The following is a 27,751-nucleotide window of genomic DNA, read 5'->3' as shown; positions in this document are numbered from 1 at the left end:
TTATCATCGCCCATCATCAGCGTCAGATACGAAAATAACAGACACAACAAGAACAAAAATCGATGGCAAGCCACTCATCTTCGATTCCTTCGTTAGCAATACTTTTAAAGTAAATTGCGGCAGACCCGGCAGCTAGGACATCGTGGGCGTGGATGGGTGTCGTGGGTTTGGGTACGGATTGGTGGTATGAGTTCTGGGTTTTCCCGGGAAAATGCTGCTCTCTGCACACGTTACGGCACTTTGCCCTCGCTCCATGCTTCGTTTGGTTTTGATTTTTCACTGCTCGTCATGGTTTATGCTGGCTGCTGCTCCCACCGAGGATGGGAAAATTAATTGCATGCAAATATTGACAGAGCAAAAGTAAATATAATTTCATTGTTTACTCATAAATACGCATTATTTAGAAAATGAAAATAGAAGAGCACCCCCGTTCCGGAAGCAAAAGAAAAATGGGAGATTACAAATTTGAGATTTTAATAAACTGCAAAAAAGTTATTGTTAGGAAACTTAGAAATAAATTCATCGAATAGGAGCATTTTAAAAACAAATCACAAATTGAGTTTTCAAAAATTGTGTAAGATTATAGCTGAAAATGTGCTCTTCTGAACACCCTTAAAATACAGATAAATGTCTATATATTTTTTTAAAAATAGTTTCTTTATTTCACAAGGATGAATTAAAAATATTTCATAGCCGTTCCATCGTTGAGATTATTATTTAATATAATTTCCCATCTTTCTTTGAAATTCATGTCCATAGTTCACGATCATTGTTGTTACCTTAAATCACTTATCAAACACAATATACTGGGAGACACCATGTCCTCGTCTAAATTAATTTCATAGAAATATTTTTGTACAAACACCCAAAACTCAGAGCTATCAGATGGATACTTTAGATTTAAAACGTGAAACATTTTAAAGCATATATCGAATACGCTGAGGAAACTCGGTAGTGCGTATTTTATATCATTGTACAGCATGTACAATTTGGAACAGCTCAAATCCAACCCCACTGCAACTATAATGGGATGCATACTCTCTCCGCGGTTGTAAAGAGTGGTTCGTAAGTGCTGAATTTCATTTTCCACATCACTGTGTTTCACACCTTGTATCATAAATGAAAGTTGCGAGTCCTTAATTGACTTGGTGAAAATTTTGTCCCTTGCCTTGCGTTTTCCCAGTGAACGCAGCAAGACATGCAATAAAAGCGCAAGAAGCTGATCGGAACCTTTTAAAAAAATATGTTTTAATATTGAATTAAAAACATAACAATTTACAAACCTTCAGCCTGAGCATTAATTTGTTCCAAGTAATTTATGTCCACGGAATCCGTTAATTTGGTGTTCAATATGGGAAGGATTTTTTCCTTAAACGGCTGCCATTTAAAGATTAAAGAAGTAGATTCCGGATATATAGCTTTAAAGTCCATATCCACCTAATGGAATTTTGAAGAATTAACAAATTATGAAACATATTTGAATACATTTTCTTACCAAACCATATCCCAAAAAGTTAGAAAACTGCGGCCATTGGTTTAGAACGTAACAAATTGCAGTTTCCTGCCCATTCGCGTTAAGAATATCATCTCTTCGCAAAGTGTAAGTCTTACGCCACATTTCATAGACTTCAGACCAAGGCTCGCTATTAACTTTTAGCCATTCACGAGCATCGGAAGCTGTAAAGGAAAAATATTATACATTTTTATAAAATGAAAATTTTTTTGTAGCCCACCTTCTTCATTAATAAATGCCACATTATGGCTGTCTGCAATTTTATTCGTAGATGAATCGAACCCTTCTCCACATTTTTTCAACTTTTTTACTGTGTTGTAGTATTTGTCATAAAGTCTTCCTGCTGCCCGAGGTCCAACATTATTATAGTAGATTTTCTGAACACCAGAGAATTTTATACAAGATAATAATTAAGCACTAATAACTTTACCTTATCATCATTGAATTGTGCTTCTATTTCGCTAGAAATTTTTTCAAAGTCGGATCTGGTTGGTTTTACTTTGTGTTTTATGATGAATGTAACAATTGCTTCAATTATTATTTTTCTAGTCGCATCGTTAAGAGGATTTCCATCTCTGACCGCTCGTTTGACATAGTGTCCAGTAGGGTGCTCATTTAGAATCAGATCAAGGTCCTGAAATAGGAATAGTTATCTTTTGAACTCTTAAATATATACCAACTTACCATAACAACTTTATTGCTCTGCCACACATTTTTTGAAGTAGAAGAGGATGTGCTCGACTGTGCCTGGCCGAAATCCTCGGCATCTAAATCCGTCGCCACAGATGGTGTTATAGTAACAAGTTTTTCAAAACCCTAAATGACGAAGGAAAAATATTAACTACCTATTAAATTATTTTAATAATGATCTTACAAATTTCTTTTTCCACTCCGTTAGATGGTATCGAAATTCAATTTTTTCACCTAATTTCGAATTACGGAATATATATGTCAGGTCGTCTTCCGTTATATAATTAAGCCTTTTTAGGGTAATTTCTTCATCTATATTAAGGTAAGAAATGGTTGCAACATAAATATTATTATAAAAAAACTTATTAAGAATGATATCAAACCAATTATTTTATTACTTATTTTTAAATAAAGAAACTAAATTAATTTTAAATAAAAACTTGTGTAAAATTTAAAAAGTTTTCCAAAAGCACAGCTCCAGTTCTACAAACTATTAAAAAATTAACAATAAGTTAACGCAAAATATTAAAAAAGTTATTTATTGTTCAACTAAAAATGGTCACACTGTAGGTAAGTAGGTAGGTATGAATGTACTGTGTTTACAGTAATACAAACATATACACATTTGCGCGACTATAGTTTCTTATACACACCTGGACGAACCCTACCAATAACCTTTCAAAAATCACTGCCAAGAAAGTATTATACAAGTTACTTATAATTTCTTACCAGTAAAGTACTGAAACCAGTGGCCGAAGCCCCAACTTTCTAGTAATTCTTTCAGTTCGACGTCAAACATGCTGCACCCACAATCGCCAAACGATGACTAAACTGGTTCGCCGGTTGCGCTGGTAAATTCAACAATTTGTGTGGTATACACATAGTTCGGCCAACAACAACGATAGCGACAACAAAAATAAACGTGACGTCAAACAGGTCGTTAAGGTAAATATATTTGAAGGTGTGTATACCTTTTATTGGCTTGTGTGAATGTAGAAAAACGCTGCAGTTTTACTACAAACTGCGGTTGTAAATGCGCAGTAAAAAACCAAAATACATATTTACATACAACCTTTTTCAGGTACTGCCTGCGGACTATTGCTATTTAAGACAAACGTATAAAACAGGTTTTATATTTTTTTATGAACTATTTTAATTATTAAAACATTTTTCTAGAATGGTTTTCATACCTTATTATATTATAATTTATAGTTTATAGTTTAAAACATTTAAATATCTTAGAGGATTATTTACCAATATAAGAACAAATAATTTTATAAATTAATAAAAACCTTTTGCGATACAGGAAATACTTAAAAAACCTTAAACAATCCTTTCTGTAATAAAAACAATTTTTTAACTTTAAAACATTTTTTAGATTTTACGTATACATATCTCCCAGTTTTCTTTACTCTTGAAAATTTTTGACTCCCTTAGATTCGTTTTTCTAGCCGTGCCATTAACGAGCATAAATTGTACATAGAACAACCGAGTGGATTTTACTAATTTCGTAGAAAATGCCTTGGGGGGATTGTAAGGTTCGCACTAATCGGTTTAAATGTTCGTCGAAAGTGCTGTTGTCTAATTAGCATCATTATTTTTGATGGGGTCACTCACGCAGGCAACAAAGAACCCCGAAATACCCTTTACCAAGAACCCGAAACCAGGATGGAGTCTCTAGTCTGATAAATGGGAAAATGCTTAGCAAAGGTAATTAATGGCAAAGTGCAGGCGGGGAGATAAAAATTGGATGGGGATGAGGCTTTCAAGCGATAATTAATGTGCCTGCTAAGCACGAACATGAGTCCTCAATTGCACCGTTGAGCAGTGGTTCCGGAGTTGATAAAAATTGATGCCAATTAAAAGTTGGCAATCTGTGAAGCTGTCAAAATGGGTCAAGTTTTCAGCTTTCCCCAGAAATTCACATCTCGCTTTTCAGGAAAACTTTCGACGGCCAAGAATAGCCTTAAATTGCCCACAAAAGAACCCTCAATGCTTAAAACCCTCGGGCAGGGACTGACAAAAAACAACAATTTACGCTTCACAACTTGCACGAGTGTTGCGCTTAATCGTCAAAAGCACTTCTTATCGGAAAGCATTTCCTTCTACCCAGGCCCCCGAGGAAACTTTGGCTCATAAATTATTACACAAAATTAGTTGCACTCTCGCCGGAGGAAAATCATGGGATCCAAGAAACATCTTCAATGACTTAAAAAATTTAAAGCCTGTTGAGAAAATGAAATATGGGAGGGCCAAGACAAAAAGCTAAATAATCACAGACATGTCGGATAATAAATGATTAACGTCCTGTCGAGGTGGTGGGTTGGATTTTAGGAAAAGCAACCCATTTAAGGTCATTTGTATACATCTTAGTATTGCCGCAACTTTCTTAGCTCGGAAATTTCTTTAGATTGGGGGAGAAATGTTGACCATTTGAATGACTCAAATTGATATTGATGACCTAATCCCATTAGGGGCAGATTTTATTAATGAAAAATGGATCATTTATTAAATCTGAAATTATAAATAGCAAAAAAATTTTAAAATTTAATTATTAGGTATATTTTTACCATTGCGATAATTTTAAAAGGAATAGAAATCCAGCAGTAGGCCATATACATACATCTTAAATGGTAAATCAATTTTAAAAGAAACACTATTACTACAAATGCTCTTTTAAAATGCGAGACCGTAAGCAGCGGAAAAAGGTGAACTTACAGGAGGAGCGCAGGGAACGAATACTGAAATTTCTTCAAGAAAACCGAGAATCCCAGCCCGTTGTTGGTTCAAAGAAAAAAACCTCTGCAAGCCAAAAGAAACTACCTCAAAATGTAAAGAGGTATACAAAGAGCGATATAACATCATGTTTAATCAAAACACCCACAATTGATACGCGATTGGCAGCTGGTTAGAAATCTATATATATTATAATCCAATCCTTGTCTTAAATCCGAAAACTTTTTTTTTCCCTAGGAGAGAACAATCCTGTCGTAAGAAGAACAGGAAAAATACCCCGTGACGATGAAGAATGTCAGTTCAATGCACCGGGCATATTTTTTCTAAGAGGTCGAAATGAAAATGTAGGGAGTCAAGAAGTGTTTTTTAAACCCGCGAAGCCCATTCGAAAGGAGCTGAAGAACAAGTGTGACTATTTTCCAAAATATTTGGACCCGTCTCCCTTCAAAGACAAATGCACTCAGACGCTATACAGGTAAGATAATATCATGATCCTATGTGAGGATATTACAATTGCTTAACCCTAGGGAGTCCTCGGCGCAGACTTTACCCTATTTGCCAGAGATCTACCATCATGATGAAGTCCGTACCCTGGAGCTTTTTACTCTACCCTCAATTCTTTCAGGCGATAAGCCACCAGGACTATATGAGGTGGAAGTTTTGGAGCGCTCCCGTAGGCGTCAACAATTCTTGGAGGCACTTAAGATAAAATTTAACAGACAACGGCAAAATGATAGAAAACTGGCCATAGATCAGTTAAAATCCGTGATGGAGGCCTTTGAATGGGAGCACTGGTTGGAGCGGGAGGAACAGATCCAGGAGTGTCAGATGATGCGGCTGGAGATTGTGATCAAGATGTTTGACAAGAGGGAGAGGGAAATGCATGCCGCCTCTAAGACTCGTTTAGAACGAGGTTGCGAACTGATCGAGAAGCGTCGTAAGGCGGCTTTGCATAAGAATGAGATCGAGTACCAGCGTGGTATGCGCCGCATAAGCAAACAACTGGCCAAGACCTCGATTAGATGGGAGAAACAGTCACCCATGTACTCCCTGGGATCCCCCTGCTCCGAGTTCTATGCCCCACAATTGAGATACGGGGTGGATCCAGCTCGTCGCAATTTCTCTTCCATCACTGCCACCCGTGCTTTTAACCTGAGAATCGACGAACTGGAGAGACAAATAAATATGAAAATAGTCGAGTGTCCCTTTGCCAAACTGAAGCAATGGTCTCAGCCCAAACAGCAGCTTCTAGAGATTGAGCATCGTTTCTGCAATGAGGAGCATCTGCAAAGCCTTTACGAATCTCTGAAGACGATGAGGGCCAGCGATGATAACAGGCCAAAACCTGAATGTCTCAAAGTACGCCATATAACACCATTTAAAACTGGCAGATACGGCAGGATGACCCTGGCCACAATTAAGAGTTTTAGCAGCCTATATGCAAAGAATGAGGAAGTCGCACCCGAATCTTATAGACCCTCACAAAAGGCGGCTTTTGAAGAGCATATTAAATGGCAGAAAGACAAGATTTCCCCCGATTATGCCCAAAAACTGAGAAGAGACGAAAATAAAAGGGACATAAAGAATATGATGATGGCGTACGAGGGCAGCTTGATCGGTCATGTGATGCAATTCCTTACCGATGAAATGGCTCGGTTGAAGGAGCAACGTCGACTGCACTTCTTCTCGGTTTTGGCCGAAAAGGCACGCTGGAGTCGCGAGGCAACCGAGGCGGGATTGAGGCAGAAGGAGAACACGATGAGGAGCCTCTACGAGGAGATGTTCCAGCAATCCAATACCCACCACATGGATGTCAGTGATCACTATGTGCACAGTATTCTGACCATCGATTTGGGCCATATGGCTGCTAATGAAGCAGCTGAGACAGTCACGGAAATGGCCAAGCAAATTGATGTGGACATAGCAAGATGGCTGGAGAGTTTTAAGCTAATACAAAATCCACTTAACTATATTCCTCTGCGCCTGATGCTGCACGATATGGTCTGTCCGGATCTAAATGCTGCACTGCAGCGATACGAGAAGACCATGATTGTCCAGTACATAGTGGAGGATGTGATCTTTGCAGGAATGTGGACGGAACTGGAACCCTATGATATATCAAGCACCCTGACTAGCGATCTGATTGATCGTCTCATCGACAACGATCTGTATTTATTCTCCTCTGAGAGTGAAAGTGAAGCAAACCAGAAGACTTCCTGGTACGAAGCTCATGCCATAATACGAAAACTTATTCGACAATCGGTTCCCGGCAATCGTTGGAAAGAGGAGGCCGAACGTATAGTTTACGAGAACTACAATGATCTATTGGATAATATTTTTGAAGAAATTATTCACAAAAGTGAAGATTTCCCACTCAACGAACCTGTTATAGTACATACAACCTTTTCAACGCCAAACCTTTTAAGCCCAAAGGACCTTCGATTAAAAAATAATTATTCCGCCCAACTACTGGAATATCAATCTGATATGAGTGTCTGTGAAAAGCGGATAATTAAAAACCAATTTTTAAACCTAGTAAAGAAGAAAAATCGATCTTTCAAAAACATGCTCGACCCAGATGAAACATACAAGGGATCTCCACCAGCTTCATTAGATTTGAAGTTTCCCGAAAGTGCTACTGCGACGCCCGACACCGATATTGATGATCCATGGCCTTGGCTTCCAGATTGTCCGACTCGAAGCCTATCAGATATTACTGTCGATGAAAACGTCCATTTTACATCAAAAATCACATGGAATCAATAATAGGAAAAAGAAAAATAGTACGGATTGTGTTATCTGAAACTTGTATATTTTTAATAAATATTATTGCTACACGGTTTTAATATATTCGTTTTTATGATTTTAACTATGGAAAAATTACCTAATTCATACCCAGCATATTTTTTTTAATTGTGTAAAAGGTATCTGATAGTCGACACGCTTCATCTTAGTGTTCCCAGTTGTTAAGTTTACATTTAATAAAATAATACCCCGGGAAATAAGCAGAGCAATAAGAGAGCCTCTCTTGAGCTTGCGAAAATCCTTGCTAAGCAAGGTAGTAAGCTTAAAAAATAGAACGTTGAAGGCATGGCTATATGACTATCAAAGAGCCTACCAAAAAATCAGACGTTACGAATGGTCATGGGACTGAGACTATTTTTTGTGCTAGCTCCCGAATTGGCTCCTATCGATTGGCCAACAAACAACGTGGCTCCCTAGCAGCCAGACGGTTGCCTGGCGAATTGTAATTACTTCTGATTGACTGACTAACCCAATGGTTCGCACAACCCACAACAACTTGAGCTGAAAGGCACCGAGCTGAGAGGTTAACCCAGTAAGCTACTTATATAACAACTTAAAGCGTAAATTGTAAGCGTGCAATAAACACACTTCAAACAAAAACACCTAGAAACACAAAAATTATAGACTGAAGCGAAATTCCACTCACCAGTAGTTTGAAATGCCCTCCGCAAAGGAGAAGCGTTTGCGGAAGGAACGAATTCTGCAGTTTATCCGGGAAAACCGAGAGCTCAGGCCCATAAACACGTCGGCGGTACTTCAATCAGCTTCACCAATAAAAGAGGACACTGGGCGACAGAAGAAACGCGTCACATTTATCCATGGCAAACAGCAGAGAAGCTTTGGAGACTCGCCTAGAGGCAGGGAACTTGAGAAGAATTTTGGACAGGGCCTAACGTCATGCCTAATCACAAAGCCCTCGCATACCAGATTAAAGAGCGGTGTGTCGATTGAAGTCGAGTGGTGTTATATTTTTTAAAACATTTTCCTAATTGCCAGGTGCCAACGATCCAGGCGCCAACGATCCAGACGCCAGAGTGGTGGAAAAACCATATCGAGCAGACATCAAATGCCATTTTAAGTCATCGTGCTCAAAGAACTCAGATTCCCGACTAGCAGCCGGTGGGCCTAACCTAACTATTCCCCTTTATAAAATCAAAAATCCTTTTTTTTCTATATTTTTAGGTGCCAACAATCCAGCAGTTCGCAATGTTGGACGGTTACCTCGAACCGACAGCGAATGCCAGTTCAAGGAGCCAGGTATTTTCTTTCTGCAAACAGTACACTCAGACTATGCCACCCAAGAAGTCAAGCTGAACTCGAAGCCCTTAAGAAAGGAGTTGAAAAACAAATGTGATTTCTTTCCAAAGTATGTGGACAATCGACCTTTCAAGGATGAGGCCACACAGACCCTTTATAGGTAAGATAATATCCATAAGATTGATTGACGGATACAATATTATAGCTCCTATTTCCTAGAGAGTCTTCGGCGCAGACTTTGGCCTTTCTACCCGAGATTCTAAATCAAGAAAAATCAGAAGCTTTTGAGCTGTTTACTTTGGCCAAGTTGCTGCCGGGCGATAAGCCACCAGGATTGCATGAAGTTGAATTTTTGGAGCGGGCTCGCAAGCGATGGGATTTTAGTAAGGCTCTGGAACAGAACTTTAAAAGACTTGTGCATGAGGCCAGAAAAGTGTCTATAAAAACGCAGTACAAAGAGATATTGGAAGCCTTCGAATGGGAACAGTGGGTCCAGCGGGAGGAGGACATACAGGAGTGCCAGATGATGCGTTTGCAGATCGTGATCAAGATGTTTGACAAGAGGGAGAAGCAAATGCACACCGCATCTAAGGCCCGCATCGAACAATCCTTCGAACGCATCGAGAAACGGCGGCAGGCGGGTCTGCGCAAGAATGAAGTTGAGTTCCAGCGGGGAATGCGTCGCATCAACATACAGTTGGCCAAAACCGCTCGAAAGTGGGAAAAACAAAGTCCCATGCAAGCCCTAGGTTCACCCTGCTCCGAGTTCTATGGCCCCCTGATAAGGCATGGTGTTGATCCGGCACGGCGATGTTTTGAATCCACCACTGGACGCAAGGCATTCGATATGAGGATCGATGATCTGGAGAAGCGGGTTAATATGCGTAATGTTCAGTGTCCCTTTAGCAAGCTTAAGGAGTGGTCCAAGCCCAAGGAGTATGATAGGGAGTACGAGCGAAACTTCTGCAATGATGGCAATCTACAGAGGCTCTACGAATCCCTGAAGACACTAAGAACGCAGGCAGACATGGCAAAGGAACCGCCTCATTGTCTGAAAACCCGTTTGCGTATAGAGCGTCGTACGCCTAGTACTAGCTCAAGCGATTCCTTCCGTCCCTATTATCAGGCTAGAAAATCAAGGTTTGTGGAATTCCCCGTTTCGAACCGCGAAACCGTTAAGACAAGCACTAAGGTCACCATACCGAAAGTCGAGAAGCCACTGAGGAGCTCTGTGGTAGGTCGCGAAGATTTGGAGACTCTAATATGCTCATACGAAGGCAGTTATATTGGGACGGTCATGCAGTTCCTTGCCAACGAAATGCAACGATTGAAGGAGCAGCGCAAGCTGCATTTCTTCTGCATTTTGGCCCAAAAAGAACGCTGGCGGCGTGAAGCAGCCGAGGCGGGTTTGAGGCAGAAGGAGAACACGATGAGAATGCTCTACGAGGAGATGTTCCAACATACCAGTGCGGTTCACAGTGAAGTAGCTAGTAAATATGCAGACACCATATTGACCACCGATATAGGCCATATAACAGAGGATGAGGCCATCGAATCTGTCACCGAGTTGGCAAAGCAAATCGACTTGGACATCGAGCGATGGCTGGAGTCCTTTAAGTTAATCCAGAATCCGCTCAATTTCACTCCACTTCGACTGATGCTGCAGGACATGGTCTGCCCGGATATGGGTGCTGTGCTCCGGCGCTATGAGACTTCCATGATTGCCCAGTACATAGTGGAAGATGTGATCTTCGGCAAAGTGTGGCAGGAACTGGAACCATTCGATGTGGTCAGCACTCTGACCAGCGATCTTATTGATCGCCTGATTGACAACGATCTGTTTTTGTTCTCATCGGACAGCGAAAGCGATAGCCCTCATAAGGAATCCTGGACCGAGTCCCATGCCATAATAAGAAAACTCATTCGCCAAGCGGTTCCCGGAAGACGCTGGAAGGAGGAAGACGAGAGGATTGTCCACGAAACATTTAATAGCCTTTTCGACGATGTGTTTTCCGAAATCCTATTTGGCATAGAAAACCCGACAGCCGTATTGCCTGCCGACCTTCTACCGCTTTGTGCAAGTAAATCGTATGCTTTCTTTGCTCATGAGATCCCAAAGAGAATTCCTTCGTCGGAGGAGTCTTCTCAATCAGAATCGTTGCAAAATACAAATCTATTACGAATGCAATTTCTATCTCTCATTAAAAAATTTAAAGAAGACAAGATTACCAGAGAACTGAAGGCCGAAGAGAAATGTCCGATGAGTGAAAATGATGCTGAGTTATTTGACAACTATATAAAAAGTGAAGTTCTTCAAAAATCTGATGTATTAGGTACTGAGACCCCAGTGATAGACCCCGAATTATTAAGCATCAAAAGTACTGTCGATCTTGCCGAGTACGAGGATCATCTAAATGACCTGAGGGGTTCTTCGTTGATGCGTGATCATGATTTAATGGAAGAAAAAATTGCATCTGAAAGTAGTGACGAAAAAAGTAAATTTAGCATTATGGAACCAGCATTAGATCATCGTGAAGAAATCGAACCAGAAATCGAACCAGAAATCGAACCTGAAGATGTCGAACAAGAATATTCATCAGATAAATCTTTAACAGGAACTTATGACTCAGCAACCGATTATGATGGTGAATTTGAGGATGAGCATACCGATATGGCCGAAGAGATTGTTGTTTATATCCCCAAAGATTCACAAGTCTTCAAATTTAGATAATTTCTGAAATTCCGGATTTTCAATTCTTGGGTAACGGTACATTTCGTTACTTTCATACGCATACCATACATTTGTGAAATTTATATTTGAAAAGCAATACGAATAAATAAGTGTAAACTATCTAGAGGAAATTGTATCTGTTTTTAATAGGGATTGCTGGATATATTTAAAGGCGTTTTATTTAAGTATTTACTTTAAATACTGCGATAGTTCTAGATTGTTTAATCCTCAGACTTTTCTTTTATTTTAGCCTCAACCGAACTTTACAAAATATAGCTTAACCGAATAAATATGCAATATTTAGAAACTCAGCTGACACAGCAACGCCGTGCCGCGAATAATCCAATGGGAGACTGGGGTATTGGGATTGCAGAGTAGCAACATGGCCACCACAAAGTTGGTACTATGACCTGTGGTGGACAATACTCCACGTCTTTCGGCCGTCTTGTACATGGGACACAGATAATTGTGACGCTCGGGCAGGTCAACGCGCTTGATAGGCTTCAACCAAATCAGCGGCATCGTATCGAACAGTTCCCTGGGACGGGATTCAGCCAGATACTTTCCCGTGCGATCCCAACGAGCACCCTCTAGGAAAATGCCATACACAAAGACACCATCCTCTGGACCGGATAAACCCTTAATTTGTGTCTCCTCCAGCGATAGAACCTCATAGTCGAAGGCCAGCAAATCAATGGATATGACATATTTTCGAGCATAGTTCTGCTGGGCACCCGTTAGGAAAGCTTGGGTGAAGAAAAATCCGGAGAGCCAGAAGGTTGAAGGAGCTCCATGATCGTACCAGTGCTATAATAGATATAAAAGTCACTTTAGAAGCACTCAAATGATTATCTATTATATACTCACCTGCAGGAACTCAAGGCGTCGTAGAAAATCGTTTACATAACTGCCCAGGGGCTTCAGACTTGGATAAGATTTTCCAGCCCACATGGCTGGAATCTTGGCAATCAAGACCGACTTGTAAACAGCCTCCACTGCGGCAGACATTACAACCAAACCTGCCATTAAAAAAGTTATAAATAGTTAAGTCCAACAGAAGTAATAATTGGTTACTTAAAAATAGGTTACACCCTATTAAAAGTATACCTTTGATGTAACATGCATATAATAATAAACTCAGTAGCCCGCTAAAAATGCCAATCAAAATTAATTAAATATGACTCTCATTTGCTGACACAATACCCATCAAAATACACCAACATAACACTAATAAAAAGTAAAAAAAATAAAACACTTATTTTCATAATGCCAATACACAATTCGCGATTGGAAAAACAGGTTAAGTTTAGGGTTCTTCCGGAGCACATATCAGAAAAAGCTGTAAGTTTAACAACTTCTGTAAAATCGCCCAGACGCCAACAGGATAATGTCAAGAGAGAAAAAATCGCAAAGAAAATTGAAAAGCAAACTGGTCTAACATCTTGTTTGATTGCCAGTTCGCCCGATTTACGGATCGGTGGAGGTATACAGACTTTAAAATCAAATTTTATGACTGGCAAACAAACTGACTATCAAATTCTTTAGGTGCCAATGATCCAGCCCCGCGTAATGCTGGAAAATTACCTCGCACTGACAGCGAGTGTCAGTTCAAGGCTCCGGGATTCCGTTTTCTTACGGAAAGAGACACGTCTTTAAACAGCCATGAGGTCAAAATGAGTCCCCGCGTGGTCATGAAGAAAGAATTAAAACACAAATGCGATTTCTTTTCCAAAGTTGAGGACACGCGACCCTTTAAGAATAAAGTCACCCAGACGCTTTACAGGTAAATTGGTAGGGATTTTAAAGAGATCGTAAGTTTTTTAATTGCATACTTTATTCTTAGGGAATCCTCTGCGCAGACTATTAGTTATTTGCCGGAAATTTTAGAAACAAAGAACTTCAAAAAATTGGAACTGTTTTCCCTGCCATCTGTATTGCCAGGATCAAATAAACCAGGGCTGCATGAAGTCGAGGTCCTGGAGCGTGCCAGGAAGAGATGGGCCTTCAGCGATGCCCTGAAGGTAAACTTTAAAAGACTCCTTCTTGAGGCTAGAAAAGTTTCTATAAAAACCGAGTTCAAAGAGATTTTGGAAGCCTTCGAGTGGGAGCAGTGGATCCAGCGGGAGGAGGACATTCAGGATTGCCAGATGATGCGTCTCCAGATCGTGATCAAAATGTTTGACAAGCGGGAGAAGGAAATGCACGCCGCCTCAAAGTCACGGATAGAAAAAGCCTGCGAACGAATCGAGGAGCGACGCCTAGCTGGTTTGCGAAAGAACGAGATCGAATACCAACGGGGAATGCGTCGCCTGGAGATCCAAGTCACGAAGACCCCGCGAAGGTGGGAAAAGCAAAAGCCCATGCATTCTTTGGGATCTCCGTGCTCGGAATTCTATGCTCCGCTTTTAAGATACGGCGTCGATCCGGCACATAGAAACTATGTCTCAAAAACCGGACAAAATGCTTTTGACATGAGAATCGATGAACTGGAGAAGAAAGTCAACGTGAACCAATTAAAATGTCCGTTTAGAAAGCTCAAAGATTGGTCTAAACCCAAAAAGTATGACCAGGAGTATGAGCGGAACTTCTGCAAAGAGGACAATCTGCAAAAGCTCTTCGAATGCTTGAAGGCCCTTAGAACTCAGGCCTCCAGGGAGAAAGAGGACCCTAAATGTCTCAAGAAGCGTCGAAGAAGGGAACTAGGTAGAGTGGCATCCCAACTGACACTTGCCTATTTGACCGACCTCTACGATGTAAGGTCCAATTCCTCTAAAAAGAGTTTTGAAAAAGGAATATCTATGAGTAAATATGCGGGTTTCCTTGAAGCAGAGGCGAATCAAAATTCAGAAATTTTAATGACAAGCTTGAAGAACGATAGAAAGAGAGAGGGCATGGAGAACTTGTTGAACATATACGAGGGCACCTACGTGGGATGGGTGATGCAGTTCCTATCGGAGGAGATGGCTCGCCTCTCGGAACTGCGTAGGCTTCACTTTTTCGCGATTATGGCCCAGAAGGAGCGATGGCGTCGCGAGGCAGCCGAAGCTGGATTGAGACAGAAGGAGAACGATATGAGGCTGATGTACGAGGAGTTGTTCCAGAACTGCAATGTGGTTAACAACGAAATCTCCAACAAATATTTCGCACAGATTTTGAGCTCAGATATGTACAATGTGGCCGATAGCTCAGCTGCGGAGACAGTAAGTGAATTGGCGAAGCAAATCGATACGGATATAGAGCGATGGCTTGAGAGCTTCAAGCTGATTCAGAACCCCCTCACATATGTTCCTCTACGTCTGATGCTGAACGATATGGTCTCCCCCGATATGGATCAAGTACTCCAGCGGTATGAAAACTCCCTGATTGTGCAATATGTGTTGGAGGATGTGATCTTTCAAAAAGTGTGGACTGAACTAGATCCATTTGACATAGGCACCACATTAACAAGCGATCTTATCGATCGCCTTATCGACAACGATCTATATCTCATGTCCACGGACAGCGAAAGTGAAATTCCTCAGAAGGCCTCCTGGTACGAGGCTAATGCCATAATTAGAAAGCTTATTCGACAGGCAGTTCCAGGGAGACGTTGGCTTGAAGAAAATGAACGCATTGTAACCGAAAACTATAACGATCTCTTTGACGATATATTCGTACAAATTTTACAGAAAATGGAAAATCCTCCACCTGTTGAATCCTCCGATTTAATTGATCTTCGATTGACACCTTCTCAGGGTGACATTCGTAGCACGGACAATATTCGCGAAAAAGAAAATATTCATGCCGGAAATATCTCACTTAAGGGATCTGACCTTATGGGACAACAGACGTTGACCCTAATTAAAAAATTCAAGGACGACCACATCACAGGTGCATTAGTAAACGTCGATAAGCCCCTTGGGAATGAACCGCCATCTGGTAGCGACCTGTTTATAAACTCTGAAGTGATTACTCCCATTACCAACCTAACAAAGGAACCCAGTGATTTGTTCAGTCTTAGAAGCACTTTGGATCTTTCGCAAGTTTCAAATTTAGAATCCCTTATAGGCAGAGGCTACAGGGTAATGCTACCCAATGAGGTAGAAAAAAATGTTTCTGTTGAGATAGAAAAACTTCTTGCAACAGAGAGCGAAGTAGAACAAATCTTAGAGGCCACCAACGACATTGAGGAACATGAGGTCATGAATAATATGGAAAAAGAGGACAAGGACATGTTGCTTGATATTAATTCGCCGAAGGTCTCATTTCATGAAATGCAAGTGCCAATAATCCCAGCAAAGGAAATAAGCCCGGAAGCTTATCACCCACCTACATTCCTTGATAATAAAGAAGAAGAGAAACCCGTAGAAAAGGAACAAATACCTTTGGAAATAACTTCATTAGAATTGGATCGCGAAACTAACACAACTCAGGACAATTTGGAAACTGTGGACTTAACTTCCAAAGAAATTAAATCCGACGTTGACCCAATTCCCAAGGAGCTCACACCCATTTCCTCAGGTTCCAAGGATATAAAACCAACTGTCATTGAATTAGTACCACCTGAAGAAACGACGATGGACGTAGTTCCAGACCCTGAAATCAAACCCGAAGCCGAGCCAAAACCCAAAACCGAGTCAGAACCCTCAGGTTCCAAGGATATAAAACCAACTGCCAAGGAATTAGTACCACCTGAAGGAAACATGCCTGGTATGTATCCGAAACAAAAAGCCCAAAAAATTAAACAAAAAGTGAAAAATTCAAAATTTATTTGCAAATGAAAAAAAAAATTTTAAGAAAATGCACATTAGATTGTTAAAAAAGTGGGTTAAACATAACTTTGATAAGTTTTTCTTAGAATAAGTATAAAGATTTTTTGTATGGTATATTTTTAAAGGTCTTCCTTTATTATACGATTATTTTATCATTTTTCTCTATTTCTTATGAACAGATTCCAGTCATGAAAATGATATAAAAAATTTGACCCCAACGGATCCTGTGATGGTCGAAGAATCAGACTCCTTTATTCCACCCGTTCGGTCTTCGGGGTTAAAAAATTTACCCCCAACGGCAGCTTTATTAAAATCTGATTCAACTAAAATCAAGGGAAAAGCAGTACCTATTAAAAAGGATAAGCCCAAAACACAAGTACAGGAAAATGAAGATGAGGACCAAATCGAGGAAAGAAGGCATAAAGGCTCCTTGGGCTCCCACTTCAACCCCCTTCAAGCAGTGATTCCCATTCAAACAAGTGATGACCATTTGCCCGTCAATGATAATATGACAGCAAACCCAAGTAGTATGTTGTTAGATCCCGAATAATACAATTAATAAATATTATATAAGCATTACATGGCTAAAGTGAAATTACACCACCATCAAAAATAAAACTAAATGATATAATAATGTTAAATTAATTATGGTTCCTGCATTACTATAGCATTAGATTCCATATGATTTTCTTTTATTATTAAAGCTGTTACTTACCCTTGATTCCCTTTCGCAGCGTGATAAGGCTGGTTCGAATCGTGTTCAGGAGAACATTAAAGCGCACCATCTCCTGAACCAGCACCGTATTCATGCTTTGGTGATAAAGCGTAGGATACTTGAGCAAAGCCGCATCCCGATCAAATAGTTTTGGCAACTTGTCCAGGATATCGGTGGCCACATTGGTTACGACCTCCTCGGGCGTCAGCGCCTTAGAGCCACCACTGTCATCCGATGAGGCACTAGTATCCTTTAGGGGCAAATGATGAAGGGCAAGGAAGGGAGGACAGGTAGGATAAGTGGGTAGGGAAAGGTTCTCGGGAAAGCGTCTGCTAAGCGTTTCTACATAGACTCTTTGTTTTTTCTCCAATTTCTAAGGCGCAGCGTGTAAAACAAGAACTCGTTAAATAGCTGTAGGGAGTGTTAAGCATCAACAACGATTAGGAAACCACTTACACGTCGATCATAGAGATCCTATATGGAGTGTGACAATAAAACCGTAGCAATTATTAAATGTAGGAGGACGAAAACTATTCTAAAACTCTTACCCAACGTTCCTTTTGTGGCAAAGCAATGGTAAAAGCAAAAATATTTAACAATTTAGCACAATATTGAATACAAAAGCAACTAACACTAAGAATATTTTACTTTACAATCAAGGGTTTACTCACCTGCGTAAGCAAAGTGTGCGATAGTAACATGTCCGTCTCCTTTTGATCCTTCATGATATCCGCGTTGGCATGGAATCCAAAGATGGCCGGCGACGAGATCTGAGGCAGGTCTTTCGTAAAGTTAAGATACAAATCCACCTCCTTGAAGACCGGCACATAGTATTGACCCGTCTCATCCAGATAGTACGGCTTCTCCAAATCTATAACTGCTGGACAATAATACTTATCTAGAATGGTTTTCAATGTGCGGCGATCCCAGTCATCCGTAACACGTCCTCCATAATTGCACTCGCCCGTCAAATATCGCAACGCATCGTAATTAACAGTCTCATATTGGTTGAGGAACATCCTCAGCTGCATCAGCGATATCCTGAGATCGGTTTCGTTGAATTCGTAGGGGATGTTCCATCCGATCGGTCCAAAGTATCTCCTCTCCTGAATAACCGCATGGAAGAAGCACAGCGAGTAGATCAACTGCTTGAAGATCCTGGGCTGAGTGCAGGACTCATACCACTCCGGATCACTGATTGGATCACTTAACATCGATCGCAAAATGTTAGAACGCAAGCCCTTGGGCGGTTCATTGGTCATCTTGATGCCATTCTGCAAGACCACAACCGGAAAATGATCCGCGGGATAGGAGGTGAGCCACAGCCTAAAGTCCGGATGCGTTGCATCTGGCAAGAGATTCTCACAGATCTTCTCCAGCAAGGGCATGAAACTAGCTGCCAAATGGCAATTCTGTAGCACCACCCAATTACCCATCTTGACACCTTCGTCGATCATCTTCATGGCAATAGGGCCCTGACCTTGACCCAAGGACAGCGAGAACAATCGATTCGTGCCAAAGCCCTGATCCTCGGCAAACTTCAAAAGTGTGGCCGTGGGATCCGAACCGGGTGTCAGGATAAATATCAAAGGCACACAGCAGTGGGAATCGGCAAACGAAGCCATCAAATCGAACTGCGGCGGATCCACAAATCGTTCACCCAGTTCTGAGCTCACAAAATTCAATACAGCCGGCACCAGTTTATCCGGCCGAAAGACGCGTAGAAGCAAAAGCTTCTGGAACATGCTCACTCGCTTCTCCCATGATTTTGGTACATCCTTATTGTCCTGCGGCGTCTTCGAGTCAAAGAATGGCTTCCATTGGGCCGCATTGTCAGTGAAGTCCTCGCGTAAACCCTTGAAATTGGCCAAATTAGTCAGGCGACAGAGCTCATCCCAATTTTGGATGCCCAGCCAGGTGGTGGGGTTCTTGAACGGATTCTCCAAACCAACGCCTCCAGTCAGCAGAAACATCCATTCGGCATTGTCAATCCGATTGTCGTGCTTCATCATGTTGATGTTCAATATGAGCGAAAACAGCAGCTTATCCTGTTCAAAGAACAGAACATTACATTACACTTGGATTAATTTAGATAAAATCAATTAATATATATAGCACCAAATATTTTTAAAGTCTTCATTTCGCCATTAAACTATTTGCTAGTCTTAATAAATAATGTTCAAATTAAAAGATTTCTCGGTCCTGTTTACTTTTGCATTCAGCAAAGTCAACATAATTGCGAAATCCTAGTAGATTTCTCTGAATGTACAATTGAGCAAGGGATAACAAGTGATGTGATGTGATTGGGGTCCTTCAGGGTCAGGGCTCAGAGGCTCACTCTCGCATTAAATGGGTTACACCGAAAGGTTGCCCACCGAAATCAAAGCATTTCCGAGGCCAAGCGGTGATGGTGCTTCTCTGATAGCAATTCACTACGTTTTTTTTTTTTGCAAAAGAAAATTAAAAGCTGGGGATCAAAGGTTTGCTCTTGGAAGGGTCACCACAGGGGGCGAATGCAAGGGCTGGAGGTCAGGGAAAGGCCATGGCATAATTGACTGAAAACAGCATAAAGCTAGCTAGAACTTGTTTGGATTATTATTTCCTTTTTGCCCCAGCTTCCTTTGGCTAGGTACATCCTTTGATTGCACCAGCAATGTAATAACATTATTCGAGCAGCTGCACAGTGGATATAAACGAATCGGAAACTAAATAATGGTCAGATGCAAATAGAACTGGAGATTCCATTGAAAATAAGTAAATGGACGTTTAACATACATCAAATACTTAAATAAAAATTCGTGAAAAAATCATAAAATTAAAATAAAATATAATACAATATTTTTCAATAACGATTTTGTCTTTGCTTTCCCTAGTAACCACTCAGTTTTCAGTTACTGCAACTGCTTCAACTTCATTGTCCGTTGAAGTGGCTTAACAGTAGAATGTACTTGTGGAGCAGCAATGCCTAAATATTATTTAAAAGGAGTCGAGTCAAGTTCAGTCAAGCAGAGCAGGATGCTCAGCCACAAAGCAAATGAAACGCAAAGGACCACGCTTCAAATGTCACATTATCAGATTATGCGCAATTACGGAACTAACGAGGCTAAAGGGCCAGGATACTGGCCAGCCGATGGATAAACGGACCGGCGTTTGACGATAATTGGGTTTATCCAATGGGCACTCACACGCTCGAAGAGACTGCGACAGATGTTTACATACAGGCTGTAGGTGAAGTGATTTCGAAGATCCAGCAGACGTGCAGCTATGTCGTCCACCTTTTCCGTATTATCGATGGATGACATGTACAGGTTGACGAACCAAACCAGACTGTACTGGTACATGGGATCGATGTTGGCCAACTCAACTATGGGAAAAACATATTTCAACTAATTAATAGTCACTAGAATTGAATGTATGGTAAATGTTTTCCCTACCTATAGTAAAGAACAATATAGTGGAGTGTTCTGCTATGGGCACATAACTCAAACGCGCTATATCTATCTGCTTTTCTGTGGCCTCAGTGATGACCTGTTTCTCACTAATATCATTGGCCAAAGCCTTGGCTGAACTCAGAATCTGTACGGCCGTCTCGTCCTCCAGAATATTTTCAGCTGATGAGAGCACTTCCAGAATCTGATCTTCGGTCTCCTTCAGCATCCGTTTGTTGTCAGCTCCCTGGACAATAAGATTGTTCTTTTCCGCCTCCAAATCAGGACGTTCCCTGGCCACAGTTATGCCCAACAATTGGTCTTGCAATCCCTGAGTGGTGATCATAAAGTTCAGCAGGGTGACCTTGACAGCAACCTCAGGCAGATAGTGCGGATTTCTGAGTTTAGTTGTCATATAGAATCTGTAATAATAAAATAGAAATATTTTAACGCTCAATTTCTGTACACAGATTAGAAACTATGTTAGTGCCCACCTAAAACTATGATTATATTCTATGACCGAGTCACCCAACTTAATGCACAAGGCTCCGCCCTGTTTAAAAAGTGTCTTTGTGAGAACCGATTCCAAGACGGGATCCAACTCTTCGCCAATGTTTTCCAGCAGCACGGGCAGACCAAATTGAATAGCATTCTCCATGACACGAGTGTAGTCCGCTTGATTGAGACGAATCACGCAGAGTTTGTTGTTCTTTTCGTAGTTCTTGATCCATTTGTTGGCCTGTCCTTGTGGGTCAATCATCAGGGGCCATCGCCTAGCATTTCTGCAAAAACATTTTAAAAACTCAATGAACATGTGTACTTAAATGATATAATAAATTCAAAGAATTTGTCAACATGCAGCAACAATGAGCCACCACAACAAGCTCATCAGTTAGTAGGCGTTCGATATATATTTAAAAAAAAGAAAATACCGCATAAATACACATTCAATATTTACGTCAATAATTCATAAGCGTAAATAATACTATAGAAGTATTTTCTGTTCGCATTATTGGGAATGTATCGACGTGTGTTTTGTGGGTTTGAATTGGGAGCCAAACCTCTGGCTACAAATATGCCAATACATCATGCAAACGATAAGCCACAAACCGAACTATATTACAAAAGGACTTTATGCAGAGGCGGTGTCAAAAAGGGGTTCCTAAAATTATAATTACATACCCCGAATTGGAAAAGAAATTTTACTTATATTATCAATTTTATCTTTTGGTCCATAGAATACAGTTTTATTAAAATAACTAGTCAAAAAAGAACAAAAATATGAGAAATAATCATAATACCCTGAAGAATTCGCGTTTTATATTCCTGATTTTTGTATCAAAGTAGGATTAAATTATGGGATAGAATCTATTACATGTCTTGACGAACTTACAATATAATATCAAATACCAAATTCTAATAAATATCAAATCTTTAATATCCCAATAATGTTTCTAAATGTAAACAGAATATTTATTACCCCCTTAAAATCACTTTGCATAGTCTTAAGCCCCTGATTTGATATACAAATAAAAATTTATGTATACTGCGGTTGTTGGGACTGTCGAGCACTGCATATATGTACATGTAGGTGATGCGATAACTCACAGCCAGCGAAGGAAAAATAAATGGGAGTGGAAGTCGGGTCTGGAGGATTGGGAGCGACAAAAAAAATATAGAAAGCGGGAAAAGCAACAATAAGTTGCACCAGGAGTAGCAACAACGGCAGCCAACACATGACAAATTCACACCGAATACAAATTGCTCGTGCGAATGAATGAACATTTTTGTAAATTGAAAACTTGATGAATGAAAAATATTTGATGGAAAAACAAAAGAGCAATATGCCGTCGCCGTCGCCACAGTCGGCACACGTATCCCAAAATCCAAAAAGTAGAGACCAAACAATTTTTAAACAACGAATTCCAGCCGAAAACCTCATCTGATGTGCCAGAACACGGAGTACAATAGAAGCACATAGAGACAGGGATCTTGGTGGCAGTCAGTTGCCATGTGAATACCCGGTTAAAGTTCAGAGAACTGAATAGCTGGGATTCGAAAGACACAACTTTTTGTCACAAAATAAAAGCGAAAATTTCCCGGCAAATAGTTAGAATGCAGTTAAAAATGCAATACAACTCACATTGTAAACCGGTTGAGAATCTGTTGAATGGAGTTTGGGGATTTACTGTTGGTGACTAAAAAAAACACCAACTATTTTCACAGAATCGCTTGCATTGTTTTACAGATATTTATATATATAGCGAAAGCAACTTAATAGAAAGAATAGGACTTATGGTAAGGCGATTTCGAGGAAGTGCAGCTCAATAAGCTCCTATTGTTTATGCTTTATTTTTATTTAACCCCATAGAATTTAATATATTTGACAGTGTTATAAAAAAGACCCAAAATGGACATTTACAAATTGTTTAGGCCTTTTTCAAATTAACATTATTTAATCAAAGTCACGGCTCTCAAGTTTCACAATACCCCAAAAAGCCGACCGAAATGGAAAACTTCCACACCTGATACCCAATATACGGACGTAGCATTTTACGACGTTGAGGAGGTCACCATATGGGCTACGTGTCACCCGAAATATTAAGCAAATGAATGTTAATAGTGAGGACAACTTTCCAGCCACCCTGCTGGCACTCGGGATATTTGGCAAACACAAATACAAATTCGTCTATATAGACAGAAGGATAGACAATGGCCCGAAACTAGAGAGCAAATCCCCAAGGATGTGCAATCGTCTGTCGCTATCGCATATCGCAGCTACCCCTCCGGCTGAATAAAAATTAAACCTAATCCGCTCGGGGCGCACATTAATCAATTGCTTATACAAGGCGATTCAGAATTCTGGATTCTGGAGTTGCCCTACCCGCATTTTCCTCCCTTCCGAAAAACCCGGGGCCCCTCAGGTATTTTCGGGCTTGCTCCAAATTACTTTGAACACTTTCGTGGAAAGCAGCCAGGAATTTCCTTTATTAAATCGACTTGGAGTGGCATGGGGCGTCGTGGAGTGGCATGTGGCCCCGCACTCTGACCTCCGAGAAACCCACCAGATGCGTAATACACGCATCAAACATGGAAATTCTGCCTGCCCAGCCTCGCTCTATATTCCACCCAACGCAACCTTTTACACAAAGAAAAATAATTAACTATGTTTAGATCTAATGTTACAAAAACGAAACTTTTGATAGTATTATAACTTAGTTTCTTATAACATTTTTGCTTTAAAATATTGTTTTTAAACTTATTTTGGCATACAAAATCATCAGGAGTAAGTGATAACGCGTTTAAAATAAATATTTTTCAAAATTCGAAACAAATTTTCCATCATTTCTTTTTTTTTATAAAATAATGGTTTTTATGAAATACACAAGGAAAATTCTGATGTTCTCATCTGAGCTGAAAATGTTCTTAAAAATAGAACGAAATTTTTGATTTTGAAAATGTTTTCATTTTGCTCAAATCAAGTTAAATTGGCGGTGTTTACATTGTATATCTCAACAAATAAACTTAATTTAACTTTTCTCTTCTCACCATTTCGTTCTAATATTCAGAACATTGATACCAAAAAGTAAATCACCGGTTTTTAAGAACGAATGTTCTCAATTCAAGAACAATGTACTTTAAAATATCTCTGTATAGGTAAACAGCTTAGTGACTTAAAATTGAAGGATTTTAAATCAAAATGTTTAAGTTGTTAATATCTAATCCTAATTCAAATATTTAAATGGAACTATGTAAAATGTTAAAAATAAGTAAAATCTATTCCCAAGACTAAACATATCCCATTGTCTACCTTTTTAAGTTAAAAATGTTTTCATTTTGCTCAAATCAAGTTGAATTGGCGGTATTTACCTTGTATATCTCAACAAATAAACTATTAGTTTAGTCAGCAGTGTACACTTATCAAAAAGTTGTTAAATAATCTTAATTTAACTTTTCTCTTCTCACAATTTCGTTCCAATATTCAGAACATTGATAACAAAATGTACTTACACGGTTTTTAAGAACGAATGTTCTCAATTCAAGAACAACGAACTTGAAAATATCTCTGTGTAGGTAGACAGTTAAGTGACTTAAAATTGAAGGATTTTAAATCAAAATGTTAAAACCTAATCCTAATTCTAATGTTTAATTGCAACTATGTAAAATGTTAAAAATAAAAAATCCTATTTCCGAGAGCAAACATATCCTATTTTCTACCTTTTTTTGTGTCTATAATTTTTCTCGGTGCACCCCATCTCAGATTATTGTGCCCTCTGTACCTTTGACAGGCACAGCAGCCACCACCGAGATGGCGTGTCCTGGCAACGAGAACGAGTCCTTTTGGCCACATGCGGGTACGCTGCTTAATGCGCGCATGCATCCCTCCCCCTCCACGCCTAAACACCTACCCCCAGCTACTGTTTTCATTCCCATTCCCGATTCCGTTCCAGTTCGCGGTCCCGTGCAGCATCCGGTGCCGTTCCCACACACCACCCGCCCAGCACGAGGCGTATCTTTAATTTTCCTAATACGCGTGAGTTCTAACGTTTTATGTTTAGTAATTAGAAAGCGAAGGAGCACAGAAGCCATGGATTCGGAACTTCCGTGCCGCTGACAGGCAGGGCAGAAGTATAATTACCGTGTCAGGTTGTTTAATTGATGCGATTGCCAGCTCAGGGGATTTTCCTCGGGCCAGTGCCAGATGTTGTCATAACTTGTGGTTTAAGTGGTATTTGGATATATTTGTAGGTTTTTATTTACAAGCCCACATATTGAAAGATATTTGTTTTGTCTGTGATTGATTAATCCAAAATTAAACCAACATGGGGAATTCTAATAAATCTGTCAGTCGCTTTCCACATTTTCTTTGTGTGTTTACCTCAATCTTATCACTTAGTTAGTAAGATAACTTCCTACTCACTTCATCATAATAGCACTTTCGACGGAGAACGCATCCGTGGGCAGACCGCAAATGTTCCAGAACCGAATTTCCACAGGTTCGCCCAGGACAACGGCCAGTTGAAAGTCGGGAGTGCAGGTAACACCGAAATTCAGGCACTTGGTCACCCACTTGCGAATCTGGTCCAGTCTGAAGTCGATGGTGAAGGGACCCAAGTAAGAAACGACGCCAGATGAGATCAGGACATCACCGGTTACGCTCTTAAAGCTGGCTTGCAGCATTTTGGCCGTCTCAGACCATCGTGTTCGCTCGCCTCCCAAACCAGAAATGAGCTCCTGGGCACGCTGCAATTTTTTGGTACAAGCCTCATGCTCCGCCAGCAAGATACTACAAGAAACAAGCCATTAGTTTAGAATATGGTCTTTCTATATATCGGAATATAATATAGACTTACCCATATTGCCGCAGCTGCTCGTCGAGAATCTTCTGGATGGCGGCCAAGTTGGCCTCCACCTTGGCCAACATGGCCAATTTCTCGTTAAGCGTCTTCATGGCCGCATTGTATGTGGCTTCGGCCTCGGCCAAGGCCAACTTCTTGGGCGCCACAATCTTGGCCACCACATCGTACTTGGTCAAAGCGATGACCCAACGGCACAGACCCTCGCAAGCCGTGGAGGCACTCTTAATCTTTTCCGGATCAAAAGCCTCATTGCTGAGAATGCGTTGCGCCAGCTTCTTCATCACCTCCACGGGTATATTGTCCTTGTCGAAATTGAGCAGGCTGTCCAGGAATTTCATGTCGCTGAGAACACGCTTTGAGGGTCCCCAATAATCCTCAATAGTGCCCAAGCCACTGGGATTCGGCACCTTATCGGGTTTCACATCTTTTAGAATGCAAACCGCCTCCATTACGATCCTCACACCAATGGGCGGACTCTTCATGGTCTTGACCACCGCTATGTCCGCTGTGGTTAGGGTATTTAAAGCGGCCAAAGCAGATTCCAAAATGGGCAGAGCTTCTCCCAGCTTGGCATCGCACTCGTCCTTGATCTCCTGGGCCACGGCCGCCTGTTCCTTGGCCGCACTCTCGTCCAGCTTGACAATTTCCCGCTGCTCCTCGGCCAGTTTGCTGTCGGCCGTCACCTTGGCCACCTGTTCAGCCACTATCTCAGAGGCTTCTTTCAACTTGGGCTCCAGGGCAATCAGTTGCTCCTGCATCACCGCCACTTGCTGGGCAGCAATGTCCAGCTGGGAAATGCCCGTTAAATAGCGATTGCGATTTGTTGTAATGTTGCTAGAAGAAAGAGGAAACATATGTAAATATTTTCATAAAATTATATATCACATCAGTTATAAATTATGGAATCAAAGGGAAAATAAGCCCTGTAAGCGAAGCAATACTTAGTTTACTTAAAAAGTGATAGCCTAGTTGTTATGCTAGAATATTTATACCTCCCAAGTGCACACTCACTTTCTCTTTTGACCCAGAAGCGCCTTGAAGGTCTGGATCAATTCCAGATAGGAAGTGGGTGTCACATAGTTGTACCGATGCAACCTTGAGAAGAACTTGGCGGAAAGATCTTGGGTGGAAGTATGAAACTCCATGCACATATCAATGGCTGTGCGACGCTCCAGTGCAGTGAGATCCTCGGAGGCCAGGAAACGTGTGGAGACGGCCAGCAGGGCATCCTCTGGCCAGGACTGGAACCAGTCGATCGTACAACAGTTGACAACCGAGGGGAATTTACGGATGCGGTTACGCAGGGCATCGCCAATGGGCGACATGGCCAAAACAACATGCAGCTGATCCTTACAGGTCTGTTGTACGAAATTTTAAGATATATTAGTAGGGTACTTTAAAAAATACAATATCAAAGGTGCTATATAATTGGTTTAGAGATCCGATTAAAAAGGAATATCATATAAATCTGTGGGTAAGTGTTAAATAGAGCTTGTGTTTGAGAACCCCACCGTGACAAAAAAGTTAAAGAGGGCCACGGGACTGCCATCCGTCTGTACGGCCTTGTCCCTCTGCTTGTCGATCTGGGCCATCTTCTCCTGCACCTCGATCTTCTCTTCGTTGCTAAAGAGATTGGGCACCTCGCCGGAGTTGAGCAAATTGCTAATGTCCTCCAGGAAGGACTCGTCTTTGATCTGTAAGAGTCTAGAAGAGTTAGCGAGACCAACGAAAGCCCGGGACACAGTCGTATTGCCAATTGCGGTTC

At 40.8% G+C, this 27,751-nt stretch overlaps 5 protein-coding genes across 7 annotated transcripts in view; 3 read left to right on the top strand and 2 right to left on the bottom strand.

Annotated features, from left to right (window-relative positions):
* Positions 1-697: 697 nt before the first annotated feature.
* LOC119547650 lies at positions 698-3,014 on the bottom strand. 2 transcript variants are annotated; one of them, XM_037854592.1, is made up of 8 exons: positions 2,933-3,014; positions 2,388-2,515; positions 2,198-2,329; positions 1,944-2,147; positions 1,734-1,890; positions 1,496-1,677; positions 1,284-1,437; positions 698-1,230 (listed from the first exon to the last, which is right to left on the bottom strand). In XM_037854592.1, the coding sequence occupies exons 1-8, from the start codon at positions 3,000-3,002 to the stop codon at positions 776-778; spliced, it is 1,482 nt and encodes a 493-aa protein (XP_037710520.1). In that variant the 5' UTR covers positions 3,003-3,014; the 3' UTR covers positions 698-775. The 2 variants fall into 2 exon arrangements, with proteins under 2 accessions (XP_037710520.1, XP_037710521.1); XM_037854593.1 differs by lacking the exon at positions 2,388-2,515 and having other exon boundaries at positions 2,933-3,009.
* Positions 3,015-4,817: 1,803 nt separating this feature from the next.
* LOC119547080 (cilia- and flagella-associated protein 91) lies at positions 4,818-7,785 on the top strand. 2 transcript variants are annotated; one of them, XM_037853773.1, is made up of 3 exons: positions 4,818-5,110; positions 5,177-5,414; positions 5,467-7,785. In XM_037853773.1, the coding sequence occupies exons 1-3, from the start codon at positions 4,885-4,887 to the stop codon at positions 7,703-7,705; spliced, it is 2,703 nt and encodes a 900-aa protein (XP_037709701.1). In that variant the 5' UTR covers positions 4,818-4,884; the 3' UTR covers positions 7,706-7,785. The 2 variants fall into 2 exon arrangements, with proteins under 2 accessions (XP_037709701.1, XP_037709702.1); XM_037853774.1 differs by lacking the exon at positions 4,818-5,110 and having other exon boundaries at positions 5,331-5,414; positions 5,565-7,785.
* Positions 7,786-8,302: 517 nt separating this feature from the next.
* Positions 8,303-11,850, top strand: LOC119546841. Its single transcript, XM_037853435.1, has 4 exons — positions 8,303-8,682; positions 8,741-8,863; positions 8,927-9,161; positions 9,221-11,850. Exons 1-4 carry the CDS (start codon positions 8,403-8,405, stop codon positions 11,730-11,732), a joined length of 3,150 nt encoding a protein of 1,049 aa, XP_037709363.1. The 5' UTR covers positions 8,303-8,402; the 3' UTR covers positions 11,733-11,850.
* Positions 11,851-11,947: 97 nt separating this feature from the next.
* LOC119548862 (dynein heavy chain 7, axonemal) overlaps positions 11,948-27,751 on the bottom strand; it is a 29,267-nt gene continuing 13,463 nt past the window's right edge. Inside the window, exons 14-24 of the mRNA XM_037856489.1 lie at positions 27,498-27,680; positions 26,998-27,344; positions 25,981-26,820; positions 25,548-25,913; positions 21,121-21,408; positions 20,633-21,048; positions 20,384-20,562; positions 17,870-19,246; positions 17,199-17,448; positions 12,600-12,751; positions 11,948-12,539 (exon numbers count right to left, since the gene is read on the bottom strand). Of these exons, the coding sequence (XP_037712417.1) occupies positions 12,033-12,539; positions 12,600-12,751; positions 17,199-17,448; positions 17,870-19,246; positions 20,384-20,562; positions 20,633-21,048; positions 21,121-21,408; positions 25,548-25,913; positions 25,981-26,820; positions 26,998-27,344; positions 27,498-27,680 (4,905 nt within the window). The 3' untranslated portion in view covers positions 11,948-12,032. The remainder of the gene's footprint in view (positions 12,540-12,599; positions 12,752-17,198; positions 17,449-17,869; positions 19,247-20,383; positions 20,563-20,632; positions 21,049-21,120; positions 21,409-25,547; positions 25,914-25,980; positions 26,821-26,997; positions 27,345-27,497; positions 27,681-27,751) is intronic.
* LOC119548863 lies at positions 12,936-17,078 on the top strand. Its single transcript, XM_037856490.1, has 4 exons — positions 12,936-13,215; positions 13,278-13,515; positions 13,576-16,421; positions 16,663-17,078. The coding sequence occupies exons 1-4, from the start codon at positions 12,999-13,001 to the stop codon at positions 17,031-17,033; spliced, it is 3,672 nt and encodes a 1,223-aa protein (XP_037712418.1). The 5' UTR covers positions 12,936-12,998; the 3' UTR covers positions 17,034-17,078.

This window comes from Drosophila subpulchrella, chromosome 2L (genome assembly GCF_014743375.2).
Source record: "Drosophila subpulchrella strain 33 F10 #4 breed RU33 chromosome 2L, RU_Dsub_v1.1 Primary Assembly, whole genome shotgun sequence".
Taxonomy (NCBI): Eukaryota; Metazoa; Arthropoda; class Insecta; order Diptera; family Drosophilidae; genus Drosophila; species Drosophila subpulchrella.
This window is presented reverse-complemented; position numbering and strand designations above follow the sequence as displayed.